The 26949-nt window shown below is 39.9% G+C and overlaps 1 protein-coding gene across 1 annotated transcript; it reads right to left on the bottom strand.

Annotated features, from left to right (window-relative positions):
- Nucleotides 1-3776: 3776 nt before the first annotated feature.
- Nucleotides 3777-24799, bottom strand: Ovch2 (ovochymase 2). Its single transcript, XM_047517933.1, has 16 exons — nucleotides 24712-24799; nucleotides 22437-22546; nucleotides 20472-20563; nucleotides 18864-19036; nucleotides 18414-18509; nucleotides 18013-18164; nucleotides 17186-17375; nucleotides 16112-16135; nucleotides 14400-14490; nucleotides 14151-14275; nucleotides 13076-13216; nucleotides 12587-12717; nucleotides 10889-10982; nucleotides 10277-10408; nucleotides 9010-9090; nucleotides 3777-3907 (listed from the first exon to the last, which is right to left on the bottom strand). Exons 1-16 carry the CDS (start codon nucleotides 24797-24799, stop codon nucleotides 3777-3779), a joined length of 1851 nt encoding a protein of 616 aa, XP_047373889.1.
- Between the last annotated feature and the right edge of the window lie 2150 nt (nucleotides 24800-26949).

Raw genomic sequence — 26949 nt, 5'->3', positions numbered from 1 at the left:
ACTTTGATCATTGCTTACTAGAAAAATAATGTTACACTATTCTAAAACCTAGGCTTCTTTTTACCACTAGCAGCATGAGTGTTGACACATTATGCTGCAGAGTGCCCACTGACAATTTTGGGCAATTTGGCCTTCTTGCCCCTGCGGGTGCAGTGCTCCAGCCTTGTTAGTTAGGGGACCTAAGACCTGTTTAATGTTTATGTACAGTTAATAGCCAGACCTGGGAGGGACCCCTCTTCTAGGCTGAACCTGGAGCTTCCTTGCTTTTTGGTCAACCTAAAGGATTCCTTTGTCCTGCAGCCACTTGTTCATGCCTCTTGGTACCTCTTGGGCCACTGCAGTTGGGGATGCTTCTCTTTTACATGTCAGAGAACAAGCACTAGTCTTGCATATCCTTTTTTGTGCCCCAAAGTGAAATTAGTTTAACTCCAATGTGGTTGGAAACTTCCTAAAGGGAGAAAATTAAGTCTATTGATTTGATATTGATAAATGGATGTTACGGTGTTTTGTTTTGTTTTCATGATGCTGGGACTTGAACCCAGGACCTTGCACATGCCAGGCAAGTGTTCTACCATCCATCTACCTGGACGTTAAACTTTTTTAGAGTAAAGAAGATAGTAAAGTACGGTTAGATTATACACTTGAAGTCCATGTGAAATTAGAGTCAACTCATTTCTATTTCTTTGTTCAGGTCAGGGCTTAAACTTTTCTGGAGAGGAGGTGAATGAATTCAAAATAACGAAAACATTTTTCACCAAAAGGAGCCTCATACCTTTATGCAATACGTATCTTAGAAGCTGCTTTTGTACTTCTCTTCACTGTGTGCATGCTGTCTTGAATACTGTCTCAGGTACTTGCTCATTTTGTTTTGGAAAGGCTTTTTGTGGTTGGTTCTGGAGAGGCTTTTTGTTTACATTAGGAGCTGACCTTCTCATAGAGAAGCCGTGGAGTCTTAACTTGTCAGAACAACTAATTTATTTGTGTTCTGTTAAGATCTATTGTTTGGACAATAAAAATCCTTACTACTTTCTCAAAAAGTAACAATAAAATAAAATAAAAGGTGGGGCCTTGTGGGAGGTCCTCAGGTCGCTGGGGGCATGTTCTCAGTAGGGGCCGTGAACTCTGACCCTTCTTCTTTCTGTTCGCTCCCTGGCTCTTGATGAGGGACGCAGTGCTGCTCTGCTGTGCATTTCCAACGGCATCTGCTACCTCATGAAGGTCCAAAGCAGCAGGGTCAATGGATCATGAACTGAAATGTCCAAAACTGAACCAAAATAAACTTTCTCTCTGTGTAAGTTAATGATTGAAGTATTTGGAATAGTAACATATCTCCCAAAGGCCCTATCTTCAAATACCATTGCACTGGGGATTAAACTTTGCAAATTTTGAGGGGACACATTTAATCCATAGCAAAACCTAAACGCTCCTTCCCCAGCTTCCATGCTCTGCACTGGTCCACCCCCTCACATTGTGCTTGCTCCTTTCAGCCTCCTATAGGTTCTCCCCACTTTCTTTTTCTCCTTTTCTCTCTCTCTCTTTTTTTTTTCTCAACAGCAGTAGTGGCAAGAGAGCACAGTGGTTAGGGGCACCAGTTTGTTTTGGCTTCAGAGTAGTCCTGGACTTGAATCCTAGTTAGAGCAGTCATTTGAATGTGATCTTGGGCAAAGGATTTAATTGTTGACCTTCATTTTCCTCATCTGTAAAATGAGGATAATAATAGTATCTCTATCTCAGGTTTACAGAGAGGACGATATGATAATATATGTAATAATCCAGAGTAAGTAACGAATGTTAACTGTTATTAGTTCCCATCCATGGAATCACTTGGATTAGGTACCTGTGAGTCTTTTTTTTTTTTTTTTCTTTCCCCCACTCTCAAACCTAATTGGTTTGAAATCTCTGTTTCTGTAAAAGAAATGTTTCTTGAAACTACTTCCTCCTTGTCACTCTGGTAGTCCTCATGGAATCATCTAGACTCTTATCTATCCATCTCCTCAGTTGTTCCTGCCTTTTTTTTTTTTTTTTTTTTTTGTACTGGGAATTGAATCCATGGATGCTTTAGCACTGAGCCACACCCTATTCCTTTTTATTTTGAGACAAGGTCTTGCTAAGTTGCTGAGGCTGGCCTTGAACTCAATCCTCCTGCCTCGGTCCCTGGAGTTGCTGGGATTGCAGGTGTAATCCAACATGCCTGGCTTCCGCCTGTGTCTTTCCATCTATCTATATGCTTGACTTCAACCAGATTGTTTTCTTTAGTACGGGTCTCATTTTTATTTTCTCCTCTATACTCACACTGCAATATTCCCTGTTATTTGATTAGATGGTAGAGTCCGCTGTTCTTAGCACCAAAATAAAATCCTTCAAAATGGGGCCCAGGATGCATTCTAAAATAGTCTCCCCTCAAATCCTCCTGTTAATGAACCAGACACAGAACTGCTCCCTCTGCCTGAACATCCCTCTATTTAACTTCCCATTCTTAGCTCATGCCAGTTCCTTTGTGGGTCCTTTCATCTTTGCTTACCTGAAAAAATTCTGGTTATTTTGGCGTGAATGTGTGTGTGTGTGTGTGTGTGTGTGTGTGTGTGTGTGTTTAAGTCGCAGCATAAGTCTAATCTTTAGTGAAATATTTCCTGATGTTCCTAGGTAAGTTATCTCCTCAGGGTTACCCCTAAATTTAGTGCTCATGTCAACTACAGTATTTATCACTCACCTTGGCCTGGAGGGTTACTTGCATTCAGTTCTTAGTGTTAGAAATTAGAGATTTTTTTTTTTTTTAACTTTTGTGTACCCAGGCTTAATAGAAAGTCTGTCAAGGGAACAGTGCTCAGTGAAGATTTGCTCATTACTGTATAAAAGAATGAACGAACCACGTGATTAATGGTTGATATGCAGCTAGGGTAACGAAAGGCAACAGGGCACCAGCACTGTGTGTAATTAGACAGGGTAGGGGGTGCTGTGGAAAGGTCTTTGTGCCTCAGCTGAATCCAGGGCAAGCTGTCTCACTTAGCAACCATGTGACTCTGGCTCCCTTAGAGTTTATAAGCCCCAATTTCTTTCTTTTTTCTTTCATTTAATTTTTTTTAAACATGGGAATAAATATCCTCCCCACTTTTTCACCAGTGAAAGAAGTGTGAGAAGGAACCAAGAGAGTAAGACACAGGAGCCTGTGAAGTGCTGCCGGGTAAGGTACTGAGGACATCTTGGGGGGACTGGTCACAGACCTGGAAGACAGCCCATCCCGTGACCCTGCACATCCTAGAAGCAGGCAGCCCTTGGACTCTTGGCAGACAGGCTGGATGAGTGTGCTTGGCACCAGCTGCAATGGTGCCAGGTCAGTCCTCAGTGATGCTGTCAGAGGCAAGGTGATAATTATGTGCCTGATAGACTTTTTCTGGTAAGACAAAGAAGCAGTTAAATATCCCCACTGAAGAGGGGAGGCGCATGGAGCTCAGGCTGCTCACATTCCCTTAAGGCAGGAAGTAATTCCCGGTGCAGACTACCTGGTGCCACCTGTTGCAAGTGCCCCAGCTAGCTTCAGGTGAGGGCGGGCCTCAGAGAGGGCTTCTTAAGTGACTGTTGCTAGTTTTGTAGTAATGAGGGGACTGGAAAGTAGGCAAAGCTGGCCTGCAGGTAAATCTTCACTGGCAGGTGTCAGAAGGAAGAGGGTCCCTGTTGTGCAGCGCAGACCAATTGATAAACTTGGCATTGGCTCTTGAATACTTCCCTGTTTCTCTACTATTGTAAAGGGAAAGAGCATTCAGTCTCAGTTCTGCACTTCACCCTGAAACATCTGTGGCCCGGTCCTGGTCAGCACTGGAGTCACACATGCTAGTGGGGCTGCGGCAGTCACAGGGAAGTGCTATGGCCAGCACTGGCTGGCAAGAAAGGAAGCTCTGCGGCTTCGGACCTGAGAGCACAGTTAGCCAAATCATGAATCCTGGATTCACCACCCAGGCAAATGCTTTCAGTTCCCAAGAAAGTGAGAGGAAGAGAAATTTCAGTTATGATCTCCTTGAAATATGTGGAGAAAGAAAGTGACTGTCTCAGAAACTCTGGGGGCAGGGGGTAAGCAAGGCTGCTAGTTGACCCTCATAATGAAAGCAGCGCCATTCCATCTAGTGGTCAGGTAGGTTCCAGGCAATGTTCTGCTATCTTGTCTTCTGTGCGTGTCTTTGTTTTCGTTCTATTTCTTTTTCTTTTCTTTTCTTTTCTTTTTTTTTTTTTTTTTTGCAGTACTAGGGATTGAACCCAGGGCCTCATATGTGCTCTATCATTGAACCATGTCCCAAGCCATTTTAGTCTGTTTTCTACTGCTCTGACAGTTTCTAAGGCTGGTATTCTGGTGACGTAAAAGCAGAATTCATTTGGCTCATGGCTCTGGGCAGAACACATAGAAACTCTCCACTAAACCACACCCCCTCAGGAGAGCAGAGCCTTCCGACCCGAACACCTCCGAAAGCTCTTGCCTCTTCACACTTACAGTAGTAGCTATATTTCAACATGAGTTTTGGAGGGGACAATCAAGCCACAGCGCTGTGCAAGGAAGATACTTGACTCAGAAACATGGAGCCATCTGTCTGACATTGTATGTATAGTTAAGATCTCGAATGGAAACAGTCAATTCTTGAAACTTCTTTCTCACACTAACTGTGCCCATCTATCAGTCCTCTGCAGGAAATAGCTGAGCCACAGGGTCCACCCTTGTTCGGCCAACCTGATCAGATCAGTTGAAACTATTCAGTAGCACACTCAGAGGAAATAGGTTCACTAAAGAATGTAGCTATTTTTTCTTTTTCTTTTCTTTTTTGGTACTGGGATTGAACCCAAGGGCACTTAACTACTGAACCACATCCCCAGCCCATTTTTTAAAAATATTTTATTTAGAGACAGGATCTTGTTGAGTTGCTTAGGGCCTTGCTAAGTTGCTGAGGTTGGCTTTGAACACATAATCCTCCTGTCTCAGACTCCCAAACCACTGAGTTACAAGTGTGTGCCACCATGCCCAGTCAAAATGTAACTGTTTTCCAAGGACAAAAAATGTCTATAGAAGGACAAAACACTACCTAGTGTAATTTTTTAAAAAAAGATTTCAAAAAAGTACAAAATCATGAACGAAGTAGAAAGTTATCTCCAAAACAAAAAGGATTAATCATCAGGGAATGTTTTGTTCAACTCAAGGCAATGAGTGGGAAAATATGAATGGTATAACTATTACTAGGAGATGATTCTGTTATGTAAATTGTCTGAAGAAGAAAAATTTAGACCTAAAAATCAATAACTGTGAAGGAAATTGAGAAAGTTTATCTTCAAGACTTCAAGGAAAAGATGTTTAGCATGTTTACTTACATGACATCATTTATTATTCTTTATATATTGTATATTATTCTTCTATATCCCAATAATACAAGATATTATTCATTATTCTTGTCTTGTAAATTGTATGCAAAGTATAGAATAATCCCCAGTTCTTTTCAAAAAACTGACAACAGTTTCAGAGAAATGCAGATGCTAATAAGAAAACTAGAGGTCAGCAACTCTCAAACATTTTGGTTAGGTCACCTTTACACTTCAAAAAAATCATTGAGTGTCCTAAAGAGCATTGTTTATGTGAGCACTATTTGTCAATATTTTTCACTTTAGAAATTTAGGTAAACATTTGAAAATTCACTTGTTAATTTATTTGGACAATTACAGAAAAACATTAGGTATTCACTGTGATAAGTTCATGCAAATAACATTTCCAAAACAAAAAAAATGTAATAAGACTGGCCTTGTTTTACATTTTTGTAAAACTATTTTAGTGTCTGGCTAAATAAAGCATAGGTGGATTTTCTTATCTGCTTTTTACATTCAATCCATTGAGACAGCATATGTTATGTAGCCTCTGGAAAACCCTATCATACACTCCACAGAGAATGAGAATAAAAAGGGAGAACAATACCTTAGTTTTAGTAGGAAGGTAGTTTTGACCTTGCAGATCCTGTAAAAGGATCTTATAGATCCCCAAGTGTCTCCAGACCATACTTAGGAATCTCTAGTATAACTAAATTTAAATTATACATGTGAATACTAAAATTTCAGAGAAATATTAGTAAATAGAACCTAGAAGTACACCAAAAGATGAGTTACCATATCCAAGTGGAATTCATTTCAGGAGCAAATGAATATTAGGAAATCTGTTTAGTATGGATTTAATATGTTGATCATTCAATCATTTTAATACCTGCTAAAAAGTATTTCACAAAATTCAATATTAATTTTTGATTTAAAAATCCTAGGAAAGAAAATGGATAAAACAAATATCTGTATTCAACAGTCCATCTCACACTTAATTAGAATATGCTAAAACACAATGCGACATGGCAGAGCTTTCTGGTGCACTTAGGAGATGGTAATGAAAAGGGGAGCCAGTGGTAACTCACAGCAGACCTTGATGGGTATCAGAGATGGTAGCTGAAGGGTTAGTGATCAAACATTTAAACCATCATCCCTCACCACTTTCCACTGCCCAGATGTACTTTCTTACTGGTTAAGCAGTGAGTGGTGGTCTTTTGAATGATAGTGCCTCTATAGAGATAACTCAGTGGCAATCTGCAGGCAGGCCAGCCATGGCCAGGAGCTGGCTATGGCCTTCTTACTTCTCATAATCCAGAAAGAAATTGGCAGAGGGGTGAGGCTGAATGGAGAGGAAGGAAGGATTTTGCAGAGGCCCTGAGTTGGGGCCAAGGAGATACATATTTATTACTAATGGAGAGACAATGGGAAATAATGATGAGAAATATTTGTTCTATTCTACAGAAATAAGGAGCATACATCACCTGAAGTAGATATCTCACCCAGGAGCACAATATCAAGCTCAGCTTTGACCCCCTCTTGTGCTCTATCCTGTCTTCAAACATTTTAGATCCAATATCCACAATATATCTTACAAATTAGGACGCTGTCCTTCAGGAGATATTGTGAATGACTTAATCTTATTCACCAAATATTTATTTGGCACCTGCTTTGTTCTGGGCAGCAGTAGTAGGTGCTAGGAATAAAAATCGTGGAGTGTTGTAACCAAACTCCTTGGAAAACACTGGTTTAGGCCAGTGAAAGAAAATGACTGTGCTGAATGTGCCCCCTGGTGGTAAAGACCAGGAACTACTGCAGCCACCCTTGGGAACTCTGTGCATCATGAAGTCCTTGTCAAGGAAGCCAGAATGAAAAGATTCAGGTTGCTCCCATCCCTTCTCATGACCAGCAAAATTCACTCTCCACTCCACTCTATGTGTTCTACGTGTTAGAAATTTGTAAAAAATAGAAATAAGTAAAAAAATAATGTGCTTCACTTTTCTCTTGACAAACTATTAAAATGCCAAAGTATGAAAGTTTCCCACTTCCATCCTCTGCCTGGTCCCCTCACCACCGTATCATCTATATGGAACAGGATATCACATGTCTATGTCAGTGGACGTCATGGAGAAAACAAGGAAATGGGAAAGCCCAGCTCTCTTCAAAATTCATCAGTGTTAATACATAGCGGGATCCTTGTTATTCAGCGAAGGATCTTGTGAGTCAGACCACAAGTTGGCACATAATTGAGTCATCCCCACCAAATGAGTCATGTAAGAAGGGAATTTTTATTCTTGAACTGGAAATATTTCCGTGTTGTTGGAGCTAAAGGGACAGTGACCTTTTTGATGTGTCAACTTGATTGGACTTGCGCCTGTAGTTATTCAGTCGAACACTGTGCTGTTGTGAAGGGGTTTTGGAGAGGCAACTAATATCCCTCCCTAACCCATTGCCTGTAGGTAAGGAAGATCATCCTGGACAATCTGGGTGGGACTGGCTTGATGAGTTGGAATGTCTTAAGAGCAGGACTGAAGCTTCCTGAGAAAAGAGAAGAGATGCTACCTACAGAGAACAACTTCAGTTCCTGTATTCTAGTGATTTTCCCTTTCTGACTGTCCACCTTAAGGATGTACTTGCTTGGTCAGCTCTTACAAATTGTGCAAGCAAATTCTGATGCACTCATTGCTGGGCTGCTATAACAAAGTACCACAAACAAGGTGGCTTGGAACAACAGGAATTTATTGTCTCACAGTTCTAGAGGTCTGGATCAATGAGTCAGCAGGATTTTTTCTTTCTGAGGACTGGGATGGAAGATCAGTTCCACGGCACCCCCTAGCTTCTGGTGGTTCACTGGCAACTCTTGGTGTTCCTTGGTATTATGACTTGGGCATGAGGTGTCTCCCAAAAGTTTCTGTGTTAATGCAGGAATATTCAGAGGTTAAATGATTAGATTGTGAAAGCTATAACCTAGTCAGTTCATCCTAGTTTGAATGGATAGCCTGGGTGGTAACTGTAGAGGAGGTGGGTCACTGGAGTTGTACCTCGGAAAAGTGCATCTTTCTTTTGGCCCCTTTCTCTTTCCCTCTCTCTGCTTTCTGACCCCATGAGGTAAGCTGTTTTTGTCCACTGCGTCTCTCCATCATGATATCCTGCCTCACCTTGGACAATGGACTCAGGTATCTATGGACTGAGAAATTCTGAAACCATGAGCCCCAAATAGATTTTCCCTTCTCTAAGCTGTTCTTGTCAGGTGTTTTGGTCACAGTGATGCAAAGCTGACAAAAACCCTTGGCTTGTAGATGACACGTTACTGGTTTTCTGCCTTCCTCTTCCTATCACATTCTTCCTCTGTATGTGTATCTCTCTGCATCCAAATTTCCCCTATTAAGAATACTATTCATATAGGATTAGGGCCTACTCCAATGACCTCATTTTGACTCAATTATCTCTGTAAAGACTCTATTTCCAAATTAAATCACATTCTGGGGTATTGAAGGATTCCAACACATTGTTTGGGGAAAGTATATTCAACCCATCATATCTGCTTCTCTGACTAAATGCTGGATAATATGTTCTGTGTATATATATGTATATTTATGTGTGTATATGTGTACACACACACACATACACAAACACACACACACACTGAGTAGTCACATTCCCCAAACAGCTTACCAGAAGCATTAATTTCTTCAGGTGGCACATTCCATGTCTCCAGAAACACTGGTTCATCCTCTAATACTGAGCTATTTAAATCTGGGTATAAACATAATATAACTACTTAGTTCACACAAAAAAAAGGGTTGGGGAGATCAGAAAATGATATATGAGATAAAGTTAGAATTCTGGGGTACCTCAGCTGCATTCTGAGTATTTTCACTGAGAAGTGAAGTATTGCAACTATAAACTGACTTTGCTCTCCCAACAGCAGTTTCTTAACAAGAACGAACAACTTGGGAAGCAGATATTTACTTTGTGGGATCTCCCATAAGGAAGAGGGGTCAGGGTGAAGACTTGGAAGAAAGGTGTGTAGTGCGAGTCTCTAGGGTCTGGGATTGGTGGAGATACTTCAAGGTCTGTTTCTCTATTATATGAGCCCTTGCTTATGGCCAAGGGGATCTTATCTGATTTAATCCTCACTCCATTCCTTCCTAGACATGATTATTCTCCCATTGTAAGGTTGAAAACGATGACACTGAGATGACTCTTTCTTAAGATCACACATCTGGTAAGGATAGGCCAAGATCAGACACACCATCTATTTTTTTATGGATTCCATATATGTGAATATACCTACTCACTAAAATATATTTGCAATCTCAAAAGCAATATTTATGGTGCTTTCACAAACATTTGACACTCAGGTTCCCAGCTGAAGTGAAATAAGTCAATTCCCTGCCTTCTTGTTTCAGCTCTCATTCTATAAACAAATGTCCTTTTTGTGGTACATTTAGTACCACATTTGTGTGTGTGCCTTTTGTTCGTGATTTCTGTTTAGTATGGTTTCCAAGCTTAATGCTGAAGTGCCCTCTAGTGTTCCTAAGTGCAAGAAGACTGCGATGTACCTTATAGAGAAAATACGTGTATTAGAAAAGTTTTGGTCAGATATGAGCTGCAGTGCTATTTGCTCTGAATTTAATGCTAATAAATCAGTAACACATATGAAATAATGTGTCTTTAAGCAGAAACATTTAAAATAAGTTTATGTCATGATCAGTTGATAAAAAAATGCATGGTGCTCACAGGAAAATAATTTTGTATTTTCTTAAGAGCAATGGTTCCGTATCCATTTATTCAGTGTTCATAGTGACTTTATAGGCTATAATTACCACAAATAATGAAAATCTCTTGGCTCTATGTTGGACTCTAAAGTCTTCCTTTTATTACCACTCTACGAGGATTAAAATTCGAAACTGAAGGGTCATTGCCTCCATCTTCTTACCTGCTATGGGAATGAAGGAGACTGCAGCCTGGAAGCCTCTGAAGGTCCCGTTTTCATCCGACTGGAAGTTGATGAGCATGATGGTGGAGGAGCTCAGCACAGGGGCAGGCACATCATAGCCACACAAGCGAGCTGGTTGAAGACCAACCCAGGCAAGGCATGTCAAGTGCCAGGTAGATAAACACGGCATGGATAGGAGAAAATAATGTGCCCTTTAGGTAATTTTTGAGAAGGAAGCTTTTCAGACAAATGTCACATTGCATTTTCAAAATAAAAAGGCAGTTTGCTTTTTTAAATAGGCATTTAACCCTATCAGTGCTTCAATTCTGTTTCATCTGCCAGACACTCCCACTAAAATGCTGCCAAGGGACTTGGTTGCAGGGCTTATATCGATGGTACTTGACCCATCTGGCTCCTACTTCATTGTGGGCCTTTTGCATTTCCTGTTCAAATGGTTCTTTGGTCCTGTCTCTCTCCTCCTGCCCTTGATATAGAAGAAGGAGTGGTGGTGCAGGGGTATTAAGGAAAACTGAGCCATATCCTTCTTAATTCCTTCTCAAGATTGGGTCCACATGCAAACCAGGAGAAGCTGAGTCTTTGAGGAACACCAACCTATTTCCTTCTTCCTCTCTACGTCACTGTGCACTGTCACATAGTCAGAAGTGCAGTCTCCACTTTCTTCTATTTCCAGACTCTGAAATGACAGCTGAGAATATGGATGAATAACCTTATTATTTTTTTAATAACCTTATTTTGATTAAGCAAAGAAATCTAGATTGCCCAACTTGCTCTGGAGTAAGACTTTAGAAGAGAAGGTTTTCAACTAGATTTCCTCTTCTTACTCCTCCTAAAAGTATTTTTATATTTAAATTCTTATCTTTCACTGTGAACAAAAAGTCTTTCCTTAATTATGCTGAAAATTTTGCCTTGACTCTGTTTGGGTTTCAAAAACCTTTAGATAAATAAGATCTATACTCACCTCCTCTGAACTCTCTTTTCTCACTATTCATAAAACTTGCATGATCTTGTTTCTGCTCCTAATTTCTGACTTACCTTTCAGACACTGCCAATTCCAACTTTTTTCAAATGTTCAATTGTCCAATTCAATTATTCTGCCTTATTGAGGGGTGTGTGTGGGGTCTGAACAATTAATCCTTAATTCTTATTCTCTTTAAACTCTATGTGATAAGCTCAAACAATTGACCACATATTTTTGTTCATTTGTCTTGTATTGTGTTTTAAATGAAAGGACCCATTCTCTGGGGAGACTTCACCAATTCAGTTTTCATTCTGCATCTCAGACCTCTTTTCTCCACAAATATGGTCATGCCCAGTAAAACAATGTTTTGGTCAACAATGGACAGTGGTCTCACAAGATTGTATCATCTGGTGACATTGGAACTGTCTTGGTTTGTGTGAGAACACTCTGTAACAGTCACACAATGATAAAACACCTAAGGACCATCCTATTCTCAGGATGTGAACCCATTATTAAGAAATATACTCCCATGAGGGAGAAACTTGAGATCTTGTCTACCCTTACCTCTCTGCTTTCATTCATATATCCCCTGCTTTTAATTATTATTTTAAGAGAAATACTTGTAAATAAATGCCTTGGTCCAATCTCATCCTGACTGTAACCTGACCTTCAGCTACCTAGTGACATCGCTCTGCAGAGGGTCCACTAGTGTTTAATGGGAAAACAAATCAATGAATAGCCACTAATACTAATAGACAAATGTGGAATAAACTCCATATCCTGATATTCAAGGATCTCTATATTTTGGTCTCAGTCTCACCTCCCACCAGCCCCTCCAAGTACACCTTGTGACTCTCTTAAGTTAGCCATCCCCTGTACCTGTTCTGCACTATTTCTACTTTTCTCTCTCTCCTCTGCTTGGAAGGCTTAATGATTTTGGCCTGCTTGTTATTGACTTCTACCTTGCCATTATGTACACAGTGTTTTGTCAGAAGTTGAATTATAAGGAAGAAATGCTTGTTTCTTAGAAGGAACTAGAGACTGATAAAAGTCACCAGGTACAAAGGTTAAGACAACACTGTTTTTTGGGTTTGGTTTGGTTTTTAACAAAACTGGAGTGCAAGTGCTATCTAGTGGTAAAAGTGGGTAGTTAGTTGCAGGGGAAACTTAGCTGGCTCATTATTCAATTCGAGCCTGATGTATTGTATAGCAGGTACTGAGGAATAAAACATAGCAATGAATAACTCAGATAAAAACCTCTGCTGCACGGTGCTTCTGATAGCTGTTCTGTGTATATACCATGGCTAAGTAAGAGTAAGCCAAATCAATACCTTAATTATGTGATGTTTGGGGGCTTGAAAAATCCAATTACAGTTGGCCATGTCACTGTAGTCTTCAGGATAGTGAAGACTCTGAATGATGCCTTCTTTAAAAAGGATAGTTAAGGAATTGCAACCTGAATCTGAAATACATAAAGAAACTCTAAACAAATGGAAGCACCTCAGAAAGAGGCATTCTCATTGTTCTCCCTCCCATCTCTCACAGGTGATGCAGGAACCAAATCTTTAGACTAAGCCAGCGAGAAGGAAGAGGCCTGTGCACAGATCTTACAGAACTCTCAGGCCTTCTCAGTTTACTTGGGTAGGTGATAAATATGAATTATGAAGGCCATGAAGGGAGAGACTGCACCCTGCTCTCAAGCTGGCCAAGTGGTCCACTCCACTGTGGAACTAGTGGGCCTTGCCAGGGGGTTAATCCCTATGATGCCCAAACTTCTTCAAAGGGTCTAGATGGTATCTGATAAATGTAAATTGTTTTACCAGGAAAGTAGTTTGGTTTAACAGCTTTATAGGTGAGATTAAACCCAGTGGCAAGATCTGTGGCATCAGAGATGAACTTCAGCTTTACAGAATTGGAGCCAACAAGAACGGATGAAGGGAGGTTTTCTCCACAGAATTTTTCTGTAAGGAGAAAGAAGATTCTTGGCTCAGAATCTAGAAAACAACATCCTTTAAATGACTTAGAGAGAACCAAACTTGCCATGATATTTCTAAAACAGGCTATCTCAATCTCAGCATTTTTGGGTGTCTTATGCCTTTTATAACAAGTTTAATAGCATCCTGGCTTCCACCAGTAAAACTCCCTCCAGTTTTGATAACCTAAATGGATTTCAGTAATACTCTCCAGTTGTAACATCCCACAAAGTCTCTAAGACATTGCCAAACATTTCCTGAGGGACTAAAACATGTCCAGTTTAGGATCAACTCCATTCCTGTTTCTTTTTTCTTTCTTCTTCTTTTTTTTTTTTTTTTTTTTTGGTACCCAGGATAGAACCAGGGGCACTCAACCACTGAGCCACATCCTAGCCCTATTTTGTATTTTATTTAGATACAGGGTCTCACTGAGTTGCTTAGTGCCTCACCGTTACTGAGGCTGCCTTGAATTCGTGATCCTCCTGCCTTAGCCTCCCAAAAGGCTGGGATTACAGGCATGTGCCACCATGCCTCACCCCATTCCTGTTTCTTACATAACTATTGTCTCCTCTTCATGGTTATCTTTCTTCTTATCTTGATGAAGCAAGTAAAGATCATTTTCATTCCTAGGAAAGCAGCTTTCTGCCCTGAGGGGCCCTGCAACATGTCTAGATTTCACTCTTAATGGTTTCCAGATCTAGGAGGCCTAGTCTGAGGAAAGCAAGTGAAAATGATGTGGAAGTGTAATGCCCTGTAACCCTGCAGACTCAGGTTGAGTTTCTCCCCACTCCTAATCTGAGTCTCAAGATGGGAGACAGGAAATGTGGCGTTTACAGATGACTCAACACCAAACATACTGTAATTAGGCCTCTTTAAGCCACTTAGCACTGCTTTCCACTTGACAGTGTGAAAATCCACTCACCAAAGAGTCTGTCTTCTAGAGAATACATTGCCAGGTAATTGTGGTGACAAGACTCTGCATCCATGTGGGAAAAACTGAGCAACACATCCATTCCTTCTGGTACCAACAGGGTCCAGACACACTGTCTGCAGACAGACACACGGAGAGGATGTTATTTCTAGGCAGAAAGTGACAATCACAGTCCAGTTAATGGGTGCAGTCAGACTGAAGGTGGGAGTTCCAGGGAGGGTGACAGAGGGGGCTACTCACTGCTGACTGTCAGAGTGCAGCTGGAGGCTTGCTGGGAAGTGCAGCTCCCCATCAGACCCGCTGACTACGCCATCCTGCTCACTGCATGATGCTGGGAGGGAAGCCAGGGAATCAGGGTCGACAATGATGGCTGGCTATAATAGCCCCTCCTTCCAGAAACTGAGGACTCTGGAGCCTCTTGGTTCTTCTTTATGTTCTCTTCACTCTTTATGAAATATTTTCCTGTCAGGGCTTCCGAGGTGCCATATTCTTTTTTGTTCCTTTTAGATCCTGCTTGCCTTGAGATTCTATGATTTGTTTTTCTCCTTAACTCTTTCCTCTGACCCCATAACATCATTCTATGGATACAGATGTTTCCCAGGTTCTATCTCAGCATTCATCTTCTCTCTCTATAGCAGCCCTCTGACCATTCTCAGTCATAGCCTCAGTTTCACTTAGTATCTCTGCTTTTCTGAACCTCAGACAGATTTTGCTATCGCCCCTGAAACTCAGCATGCTGCTGATGGAATCCCTCTGGGTCAGCAAATCTGCACCTACCTCTGACTTCATTACTTTCAAGTATCCTTAGTCTTTAATGCTCAAAACTATCAAAAAATCAAATTTGATTCTTTCCTCTCCCCTGTTACTCTTTTCTATTTCATCCTTTTCTTTTCTTGGACATCATTTTGCTTCAAGCTTTCATTTCTTATCTCTTAAACTAATACATAATCTCATTAATCCACCTTACATTATTCTCCCCATAATCTTCACCTACATGCCATTCTTTTATCAGAGAAGTCTAGTTCTAATCTACTTATCTAATTAATCATATTCTTATTGTTCAATAAATTCCAAACTTTTTTGACTGATGTTGGATATTTTCATAATTTGATATCAAGTTTTCCTTCTTTTCTCTCATGAAACCCCATTACACATCCTCAATTTAAACTGCTTGGCTGACTTACTGGTCTCTTATACTCTACATTTACTCTACCTACCTCCATCCTTCAATCCCCAGCCTTGGATAAGGATAATTCCTTGAACTAGAATATTTTTCTTTACTATATCCCACTTCATCATTCAAGTTTCAGCTTTAAAGATGTCTGTGCTACAAAGTCCATATTTATTGTTTGTTTGTTTATTTGTTTCCAGCTAGAAGCAGCCTCTCACTCCTCTGAGCTCTGAGGGTGCTACTTTTCATATTGCATTTTGTAGGTAGTTCTAGGGTTCAAAGAACTATTGACGATCCGAGATACAGTGGCCTTAAAGACCATCTGGTTCAACCTCTATTCTTTATGGATGAAATAACTGAGGTCCAGAGATAGAAAAGAGCTTGCACAAAATCGCAAGGTGAATCAATTGACGAGTTACAATGTAATACAGGGATGACAGTAAATAGGGACACTTTCAGGGAGGTGTGTATAGCTTATTGACCACATCTGTACCACCTCTTCTCTTTCCTGAGACTCTGATTCAAAGATAGGGTTTGTCAAATGTTTGCTGAATTAGATGGAGCACTGGATAGATAAGGAAAGAAACGAGAAGGAATCCTGAGCTCCTGTGAGCATGCGATTGCCCAGACCAGCAGGGCTGCAGGTGTACTTGGTAGTTTTATACCTAGCAAATATGGAAACTCTTGCTGAGGGGAAATTTTGATTACAGAGGAAACTGATATTCAGGAATGCTAAATGTTATTCATGCTCCTGGTGGAGCAGGCAGCAAGGAATACCCACCTCTGGAGCTCTTTCTTTGAAGCCCTGGGAAAGAAAAAGAAAAATTCAACTCAAAGCTTGTGGTAGCACAAACATTATTTCAAGAAGTTGACTCAAAAGTGTAGAGATTTTTAAGTCAATATACTAGTATGAAAATCTACTCTGTGGAAAGAACAGAAGGGATAAATGGCAAAGTATGAAAGGGCTCCTCATGTTGTAGGGAAATGATTTTACTTAGTTTATTGAGTAGCCTAATTAAGAAACAGTGATTAACATGGCACTTATACAGAGCAAAATGGAGGCTAGAGATTGAAATAAACTTCTTACATGCACAAAAGAGCTTCTAGAATATCTACAACTTGAACTGAGGGCTCAGATATCTGATGTGGTGCCATGTGCTTGACAGCAAGTAGTTTTCTATTGAACTAATTTGAATGAACTGCTTCAGGAAAGGACGGAAGCCCCTTTGAGACTGTTAGAAACGAGTTAAGAAAACAATTCAGTTGAGTTTGGAGGTAGAAATGAGGCTGCAATTCACCCCCTGTGTATGTAGACCCTGGCCTTTTCTGACTTACTGAACTTGGTTCTGTGCCAGGGCTTCTCCACCTTTGCACTACTAACATTTGGAGTGGGACTATTCTTCATTGTGGGGCACTATGCTGTGCACTGTAGTATACTTAACAGCATCCATCACCCTTAGCCAATAAGTGCCAGTGCCTCCTCTCTAATTGTGACAACACAAATCTCTCTGAAAATAGATCCTTGGGTGGCAAAATTACTACTGTTTGTACTATAACTTGCTGAGTCTTGCTAGAAGTTGAGAAATAAGGGGGGGAAATATATCTTCAAGCTGAGAGAGTTTCAATTAAAGGCAAACTTGACAAAATCTAAAGCAGATGAATTCATATTTCATTGAACATTTTCTACTGTATTACATACCATATTCGACTTTTGTTTTTGACAGTTAATTTCAGTCTTTCTTTGAGAACAGAAGTAGACCTCTTTATGCTGTGGTCCTGACTTGGCTAGACAGCTGATGCTCTCTCTGCCCTAGCAGAACACCAACTTCTCAACCTCGCATAATGGCTTTATTACCAGTTTGGATGTGTGCATGGATCCAGGGAAGCACTTTGCTAAGATCTGTGAAGATCCCAGGGGACCCTTGCTCATTCCTCTGCCCGTTGTTTCTCCAGCCTCGACCACAGCCCAAACCCCAGGAAGTCACGCCAGCCAGAGTCCAGGCTCCTTTCTTATTCCGGCACATGAGTGAACCTCCTGAATCTCCCTGAAGAAGAAAGAGGTTTCTTTTACAATCGTTGTGTCTATGCCCTACAGTGCCCATTTTTTACCTACAAGGATGCTTAATGATTTAGACTCAGAGCCTTGGGAGACAAGCCAAGCACAGTTTCCACATGATCCTCAATATCATTGAAGCCCATCAAATTCTACCTCCTTCTCCCCATTCTAGGCTTTCATCAAGGCAGCAGACCTTCTTCCCTCTCCTGTTTCATGCTATAAACTCAGAGAAGTCTTGCTTAGTGATAAGTAATTGACCTCAGCTCTTGATCAACAGGAGAACAGAAGAAAAGTAAATTTCCACACATCTACAAATTGGAAAGCTCCAAATAAGAAAGAGCCAGCCATCCTGCAGGGATGAACCCTGAGCTTATTCTTGGCACCATTTCTATTATTTGGTCTTTTTGGAAAAAGCAGATAACCTCCTCTGAATATCCCTGCTCAAAACAGAATGTTTAAACTTTCCATTTATGTAGATGACTTCATCTTTCCTTTTTTACTTCTGGCTCTTCTTTCCAGATTCCAGTTTTAGCTAGAATCAGCCTTCCTGCAGTCCCTCACCTGCTAAAAAAGCTGAGCAGAGACCTACCTGGGTGGAGCCTGTTAGCCCAGCCACTGCCACTCACCTGACATGCATCTCTCCCTCCATCAGGGGAGCCTGTGCAGAGAAAGGTCTTCCCATTGAAGGGCTTCTTTAGGGTTAACAGAGCTGCCACACACTCCTTCTGGGATAAAATAGGCAGGTTCACCTCCTGCAAGACTTGTGAGAGGATGCCATCTGTAACACAGGACAGGAGTCCCAGCAAGGCACACTGACGCTTCCTGAGTTGAAGATACCCCATTCACCTCATCAACTGGATTCAGGTTTGTGTTCTTTGGAAAAATCTAAATTTCTAAGTACAATGTGACATTTAATCTTTCAAAATGTTTACACAACTGTTTTGAAAAAAAAATAAATTTCTATTTTCTGATTGCCCACCAGAAAGTTCTAACTTTTGATTAGGAAGAGTGGCATAGGGATTCTTACCTTCAGTCAAGCGGCCCCAGCCTGCAGTTGTACAAATAAATCCAGCCTCAAATCGCTCCCCTGGTTCTGGAAGACACACAGGTCCCACCGACTGGCCTAAAAAAACAGATCAAGGCAACACTCATTTCATTCGCAGAGGAGAGGACACCATTAGCCACTCACCTTTGCATCTAGGTAGTCCCCAAAGACCTTGGCGAGAGTTGTGATATCTCTGCCTGGCACCTACTAGAGTCAAAGATCCTCTCCTCTCCTGACTCCATATAATCCTATATCCAGAACTACTAGCAAAGAGTTTCAGGTAGGGAACCCTCCAGCCTAATTCCCTATCTCAAAGCACATGACTCAAAACAGTTGGACATATGCTACATAACATGAACCACAGGGGATATACGATGAGTCAGGTCATGGGAACATACAGCATGCAGATCAAAGTGCACCTCAAACGTTTACCAAATTGGAAGGTCCCAGCCATCCTCAAAATGGCAATATCATAGTCCATTGGTTTCTTGATGGAGAATCGTGGGTGTATAATGATGGTTTCAATGGTGAGGGTTTGCTCTCCTGGCTCTTCCTGACTCAAGTCATATTCTCCAGCAGTAACATTCAAATTTGATGCAAAGTTTCTATGAAGAATGAGCAGTAAAATGGTAGATTTCAATGAAATTCACAGTACAGCTGTTGACAAACTGGTCTCTTCAAAATTTTAAGGAAAGGTAATGTGGGTGGTGGGGTTGCTGAGCAAATGAGAATGATTCCAATGCTATTAGAAAAAAAACATGCAGAGATCCCCAGTGTCAGTGCAGAACTAATAAAGAGTGATCTCATATGGAGCCAAAGACATGATAAACTTAACATTTTGCAATGCTAATTATCTAGAGATGCATATATATTGTAATCCAGCCCTCTAAAATCTAGGAAACTTTATTCAGTTATCCTAGGATATTGATCCAACTTTAATACCAGTGAAATCCTTTGAGAATGATTTGGGATTCCCAGTAAGTATGTTGCTTCAATGTCAAAGATCTCATGCAGAGTGTATAGTATGAAGAATGACATCATAATTCTAATGTCCCAGAGAGCACACACAATCAGGGATTTAGAACTAATTACAACAATGGAAAGTTGGAATCTTCTTGCCTTCCTTATATTTGTGATTTAAAGACCTCGCATGACATGATTATCCATCTTCCTGGGTAATCATAAAGGAGCTTGGTAGGATTGTTGAGATAGATTAAGAACTTTGAGCTTACCACCTTTTGGAATCCTTCATCTCCAGGATTGATACTTTTTTTACAAAATTGGAAAGGGCATCATTTTCTCTTGATATACTCTTCTGAATTTTGACTATATTGAATACATAACCTAACATAGAGCATCTCACTAGCCTACCACCCACAAATAAATTATCATTTGACTATTCTTTAGCCTATTAACTCTCTGGGGGTAGAGATTGTGTCTCAGTCATTTTTGCATGTTGGCACTCCCTGGTGTTTAGCACCAAGTGAGCATCCAGGGAAATTTTGCAGACTTGAAATGAAAGAGGACCAAAATGGAGACAAGATCTTGATTACAGGGTAGTACCAAGAGCACTGAGAATAATGAAACATTTGCATCACACAAAAAGTCAATAAAGAATGGATGTTGTTGGGTTGAGACTTGGAAGACATAGAACCAATAGGAAGGAAGACTTGGAGTCTACTTTAGGTTTTGCTGGTCTCCTTTTGTTTTCTTTTATCCATTTCTCGAGATGTTAAATGCACTGGAAATTTTTCTTTTCACTGAAACTTAAGAAAACTTCCATAAATCAATTTTAGTTTTGTTTTTTTTTTCTCACTAGGGTATTATTCTTTATTAACTCCATTTTAAGTAAATAAAGTATTTTCCCTCTGTGAAGAATGTGTATTTTCAACCTAGTTGAGTAGCATCTGACAAGGTCACCAAGCCCCATTTGTTTTATGGAGTTGGGGTTTCCCCCCATATTTTAATAGAGTCCTCACAGCTGATTTCAGGGGAGAGGAAGAGGGCAATCTGATCTTCCTTGAGTGAGTCCATCCCTACCTGTTTGCCACACAGTGAGCAGCTGTGATCACCCATTGTGGAGAGATGATGGTTCCTCCACAGATATGCTTCTGCCTTTGTTTCAGAGATACCTGAAGAGCAAAGACCTTAAATGGGTACAAGTTCATGCCTTAGGATTCCCCAATTCCCCAAATCTGACAACTAAATATAGTCTAAAAAATAGACCCAGATATCTTGCTCATAATTTCTTAAGGGGTAAAGTGCATACACTGTAGTTATGAAAGTAGGGCAGTGCTGAAACCAGAACATTCCCAACTTTGGTCTAGATAAGAAGTAGTTAATTGGAGATGATTGACTATAAGGGTTTTAGTGGAGTTGGCAGTTAGAAATATTACTATTTATTTATTTATTTTTATAATACTGTTGACCCAGATCTGTGGCTCTGACAATATGAAAGGTATCTGTGAAATAAGAAAAAGGAATAGAAAATATAGCAGAATGCGGCTGAAGAGCTTTGGGAAAAAGGCAGTTGCAGACTAAGGAGCCTTTCAACACACGCTCCAGTTCCCCCAAGTCTCTTAGAGAAATAGTTTGGACCTGTAATTTTCTCATAATCTTTTTTGTTGCAGTCCTGGGAATTGAACCCAGGGCCTTGTGCTTACAAGGCAAGCCCTCTACCGAGTTATATCCCCTGCCCAATTCTCTCACGCTTTTAATGAACTCTTTGAACCCTTTATCTTTTACAAGGTCATTCTGATTCTGACTCTCAAGCATACTTTCTATCTTTGGTTTATCCTATTCATGATATTTTATTTGATTCTAAAATGATTTACAAAGTACAAGTAAGTACATTTTTAGAATTAGAAGAAAAGCAATTTATTAGAATTTTCCACTTTTGAGCAATCAAAGGAAAAGCAATGCAGAGGGGGCAGGGATAGAGCTCAGGCATGCTTACCATTGGTGAAGTCCTGGGTTTGATCCCCAGCATGAGAGAGAGAGAGAGAGAGAGAGAGAGAGAGAGAGAGAGAGAGAGAGAGAGAGGGGCAGAGAGAGACAGAGAGAGAGGTAATACACAGAAGAGGCCAAAAATAGAAAAGATCAAGTAAGTAAAAGTCAGTGAATCACTCTTATTAGGATTTGAACATGGACTTCTAAATTGACTAGAAAAACACCTGACCATGTAACTAACTGATCAATCTAACTATTCTATCAAGTATTTAACCAGTTAATTAAATGACAATGATTTAATTATTCAGTCAACCCACTGAACACAAACTCAGTCAACCAACCATTAATATTTGTTTATTGGCCTAAAAGTTTATGACTGATTCATGAGAAGTGAAAATAAAGAAGGATTCTCTAGATGGAAATTTAAGAAGCAAGAAGATAACATGACCCTGAGGGTAAGGAAAATTGGGAGATTTTCAAAGACAATGAATGCAAACCCCATGGACTGGGGTAAAAGCATAAATCCATTTTCATGTCTTAGGACAATCAAGAAATTAAACAGAGGTAGAATTCCTATGACATTAGCTACTAAGGAGGCAGTATTCTTAACTATTCTCTGAAGGGTCCTATGATATAGGTGAAAACTTTATAACCCAAACACACAGTGAATTCTCCGGTCTTTAGCAAGTCAAGTATATTTTAAAATATACTTGCTGAATCAATACTTATTTAAAATATACTTTTTTTTTTAAAATAGTAAATTCAAAATTTTTTTAGCTTCTTGAAATGGGATTTTTGTCTTAGGGACTGAAAGTTTTGGGTTTCATTACTTTTAATAGTTTGTGACTGAAGTCAATAGTGCATGTAACTGTTCCAAACAAACTTTTTCTGGAACTCAATTGATGTAAATCATGAGGGACTTGGATTTTTGTGTGCACTTGTAAGATTATTAGTTAAGAACTAGACAGGGGAGCATTGATGACCCAATTACTCAGGGAGATCCAGTTATGAGACATCTCACAGCCCACATACCAGAGACTGCTCTTTGAGACTCACCTGCCAGGGGTAAGAACCCTTTTTCGCTTGACTTCCCCCAACAATGCGACTGAAAATGTTAAAGTAATTCCAAGGCCCTACCTTAGTCAGATTCTGCCCACATTTGTTAACTGGAAAAAAAATAAGACAAATATTGAGTGATTAAATAGTTTCTAGTACTGAGCAACATAGAAAACTCTTCTTTTTTTTTTTTTTTTCCAGAAAAGTATTCTGAGCCAGAAAAATCTGCAAGACAGGGAGCCTGCAGAAAGATCACAAAGTGCTTCTAAGTTAGTTGCTGGGATTTGCCATAATTAGCAGTAAGTTGCTCAGTTTTTGTATATACCTGTATATACCTGCTCAGTTTTGATAGACATGTAGGGCAGGTATATCATAAAGGGATCTACTTTTCTGATGTATGGGTTAAGGCCTCAGGAGAAGATCTCCAGTGGGTTATTAGGAATGCAGATCTCTTTTGATTCTGAGCTCTCTAGCCCCTGAGAGGTATCTCACAGCACTCTGTATTCTCCTATGACATCTATCATGCACCATTAGAGACATTATTCTGTCTTTCAACCCAACTATACTGTGGGATCCTCAAATAGAGGAACTTAAGTCTGAGAAATACATCCACAACATCTATCACAGTTCCTGAAGAATAAATTGCTCAACTAATTGTCAAGGATATTATCATATGCTTTATATTTCAGTTGTGTGCATACTTCTCCTCTGCTCTACCCATGAGACTGAGTCTGAGACCATAGTCTGTGGTGCCAGTCACACAGTCAGATATTAATAAATCTTACTGGATTTATTTCTCTGCTGGGATGGAAAGTGACAGGTTATTCAAGGAGTGTGGAGTGAAGACAGTGTCTTGATTCACATAACAGTGTTTAGGATAGGAGTTTACCAGGTAATAAAAGAAATCTTCCCTCTTTGTAGAAAAGACTTTACCCCTAAAAATTTGCATTATTTGCTCTCAATGGGCTTTTTGACTCCTCAGATAAAAGATAGGTTAAAGATACTGACCTCCACCAGGTAATTCAGGGATGGCATATCACATGTGCTTCCTGCAGGTCATTCTTTCCACATGTTTTTAGGATGGTTTATAAAGCCCTGCCTCATAATCTACCCACTTCTTTGTCTAGATAAATCCTCTCATCTTTACTTCTGAGCTTGGAAATCACCTCGGGGTGAAAAGTCTTCCTTGATTTCCTCAAACTGGGTCAAGGGTCTCTCCCCGGGTTACGTGGCACCCTTTCTACCCTAGCCCATCCCTTAATAGTTCTTGCCGTGCTATAATTGTCTTGTTTGCTCCACCACCAGACCATGAACTATTTAGGAAAAGACCTATCTATGTCTTATTCATCTCTGTATTACCTTTAGCATAATTCCCAGCATACAATAGGCACTTGGAAGTTAAGCGAGTGATCAAAATGGTTTTTCTTTAGAATACATCTCTAACAGCACAGATATTTAGATCAATAGGCTAAAATATAAAAACCTCTTTCATGTGACTTCCTGTTTAATCCCCATTCCATGCCTATGGATCAAGCACTGTTATCCATGCATAACAGATGAAGAAATAAAGAATCAAAGAGATGCTCAGCTAAATAATGGCAGTGCATGAATAAAACACTCTGCTTTTTATTCTGAAGCCAGTGGGAGTATGATGTTGGATCAAAAGTTTATTTTCTAACTGCAGCAGCTAAATGAGTCATAAATACTTTAGACACAAAATTTATTATTTCCTGAACTTACTGAAGCAAGGACAGAAATTCATTGTTTCCTGAACTCACTGAAGCAAAGACAGAAAACATGGTGGTTCTCTGGGCTGGCACAACTCTGACCACAAAGAAGCCTGCCAAGAACTATTTTCAGATTATGATAATCACAGGGAAAAGACTATTTTCAATATACTACAATGGACATGCTTCATATTTCCCCACAAGATAATTTTCCAAAAGATTACAAATGCTTCCAGACCTGTGCTGATGTACAGAATTTGCCCCATGAGAGATGGTACTGTGAAACATGTTCAAATAAATAAATAATCCCAGTTCACTTAGTACACCTAAGTGAAAAAACTTAGTTGCATTCCATAAGCATTTCACCCTATTTCATATGCCGATTATAGGAGCAAAATCTAAAATAATTTGTTGAAGAAACAATTAGATCTAAAACATATTTGCCTTTTCTATTTCCCAAAGGAATGTGGAGTGCAGCTGTGATGCCCATTGCCAGCAAAGGTAGTTCCTTCAGACAAAGGAGGTTATAGAACTTATTTGGAACTTACCTTTGGGAAGAGAAAGAGATGCAGATGTTTCTTGTTCCAAACAGACCATTCCTAGTAGCAAAATCATCTGGTTCCTGCTTATAGGCATTTTGAAACTCAAATGCCCCTGAAATTTTAGAAACACTAAGAGAACAAAAGTAGAAAGACTTGGGAGACCAGAAATAAACCAATTTAAAACAAGTTCATTCATTAACCAAAACTTGAGGCATTCAACCACGTTGTTTCTCAATGTGGTTTCTTGCAAGATGTAGAGAATTAACCACAGATGCAGTCTTGATCAAGTTCTAGTACACATCCATTACACCTACATCAATTAGTTGCTTCCCCCAGAAATGTTTCTGATGAACCAAGTGGCTGGTGTCTAAGGTCTTCATTTACAAACATCACTTGCTCCTTTGTATAGGTTACTGCTTTCTACAAGAGGATTGAATATCAAAATTGTCCTTGTTTTGTGAGAGTAGATTTCCATACCTGTTAGCAAACAAGTGTCAGAATGTATTAGAACATTTTTTCCTTTCTTATGTTTCCCAATTGTAACTAGATGGCTATTATTGCCATGTGTTTGAGAAGGAGAAGAGAGGAAAGAGAATTGGGTAGCACACTCAGGAAGTGATGCTACTAGACAGTTGTTTGGGACAGTCTGTCCATCAGAGTATTTGTGAATCTGCATTCTCCCACTATTTTTGTATTTCTAGAAGGTAAACACTAAATTTTCACTTTCACAACTAGTAGGTGTTTAGGCACAGGAAAGGAGCTATGATTACTTGTAAGTCTTCCTCTTTCCTGGCTAAGAGTTTAGCACATCATTATTGTGCAAGAGATGTATATGAATTGATCAATGCCATCTATGACCACATAAGGATATGATATTTTTCTGTCAACTTTTTAGAAATTACCTTCTCAAAATAGCAAATGTCAAACTAAATGTCCCTAACTTTCTTGTAGCAACATTTCCACTTGAAAAAATAAATATATATCAAGAAAAGATATACAAATAATGTAAATGCAAAACACATTTAAAACCTAAAATTTGTAAATGCTGCATATTTAGGAAATATGGAAAGAAAGAAAATCAAATCCACAATTGAGGCATTATCCTCAACTTATCCTTCTTAATCCTGAAACCAATTTGGGGCTGTTAATTTGGAGATTGTACCAATTGTAAGAGGTATGTAATCATCAATGCTCAGCCATAATCAAAATTCAATCTTTCTTTGACAAATGCTTTTAAAGATTCGATTCTATCAATTCTATCAATCACTTTCCAGAATAACTTCAATAGGACTATGACTCTTCTGACTCCAAAATTCACTGTATCTTGTCTAGATTTTGTCTACTACTGTCAGAAGTGGAGACATGGGTCTGGGATGCACCAATGTTTTGGGATCTAAAGGGGACTGTTATGGTTTGGATTTGAGGGGTCCCCCAAAGCTCATGTGTGAAACAATGCAAGAAAGCTTAGAGGTGAAATGATTGGGTTGTGAGAGCCTTATAACCCAAGCACTGCATCAATCCACTCTAATGAATTAACTGGGTGGTAACTGTGGGCAGGTGGGGTGTGGCTGGAGGAGGTGGGTCATTGGAGACTTACCTTTGGGATATGTATTTTGTCCATGGTAAGGGGAGGTTCTCTCTCTCTCTCTCTCTCTTTCTCTCTCTCTCTCTCTCTCTCTCTCTCTGTGCGTGTTTCCTGGTGCCATGCCCTGAGCTGCTCTCTTTCTTCATGACCTTCTGCCATGATGTTCTGCCTCCCCTTGGGCCCCAAAGAAGGGAGTCAACCTTCTATAGACTAAGACCTCTGAAATTGTGAGAGCCAAATAAACTTTTCCTTCTCTAAAATTGTTCTTGCCAGGTTTTTTTTTTTAAATCACAACAACAAAAAATCTGAGTATAACATGGGCAAATAGGCTCATTTAAAAGATAAAGCCTTGTGAACTTTTGATGTACTGTGGTTTCTAGTAACATAGGATACTGAAACTGAACTCCACACTGAGAAAAATGATGTATTTTCTCCTGTCATGTAAGAATGGGGTATTTTGATTGGTTCTCAGAGTAATATGATGAGATCTTACTTTTTCCTTATATCAGGGTAAGGCATTTGCTTCAAGCTCTTTTGTCCATACGCTCAACACACAGCTTCACTGTCAGTAGGTATTAATGCACTTGTCACAACAGGAAGCTGGTCCTTAAAAGTTGGGTCTTCTCATCTCTTGAGGGGGGTAAACTGGTCTTATTGCT

Source organism: Sciurus carolinensis, chromosome 11, assembly GCF_902686445.1.
Source record: "Sciurus carolinensis chromosome 11, mSciCar1.2, whole genome shotgun sequence".
NCBI classification, from domain to species: Eukaryota; Metazoa; Chordata; class Mammalia; order Rodentia; family Sciuridae; genus Sciurus; species Sciurus carolinensis.
This window is presented reverse-complemented; position numbering and strand designations above follow the sequence as displayed.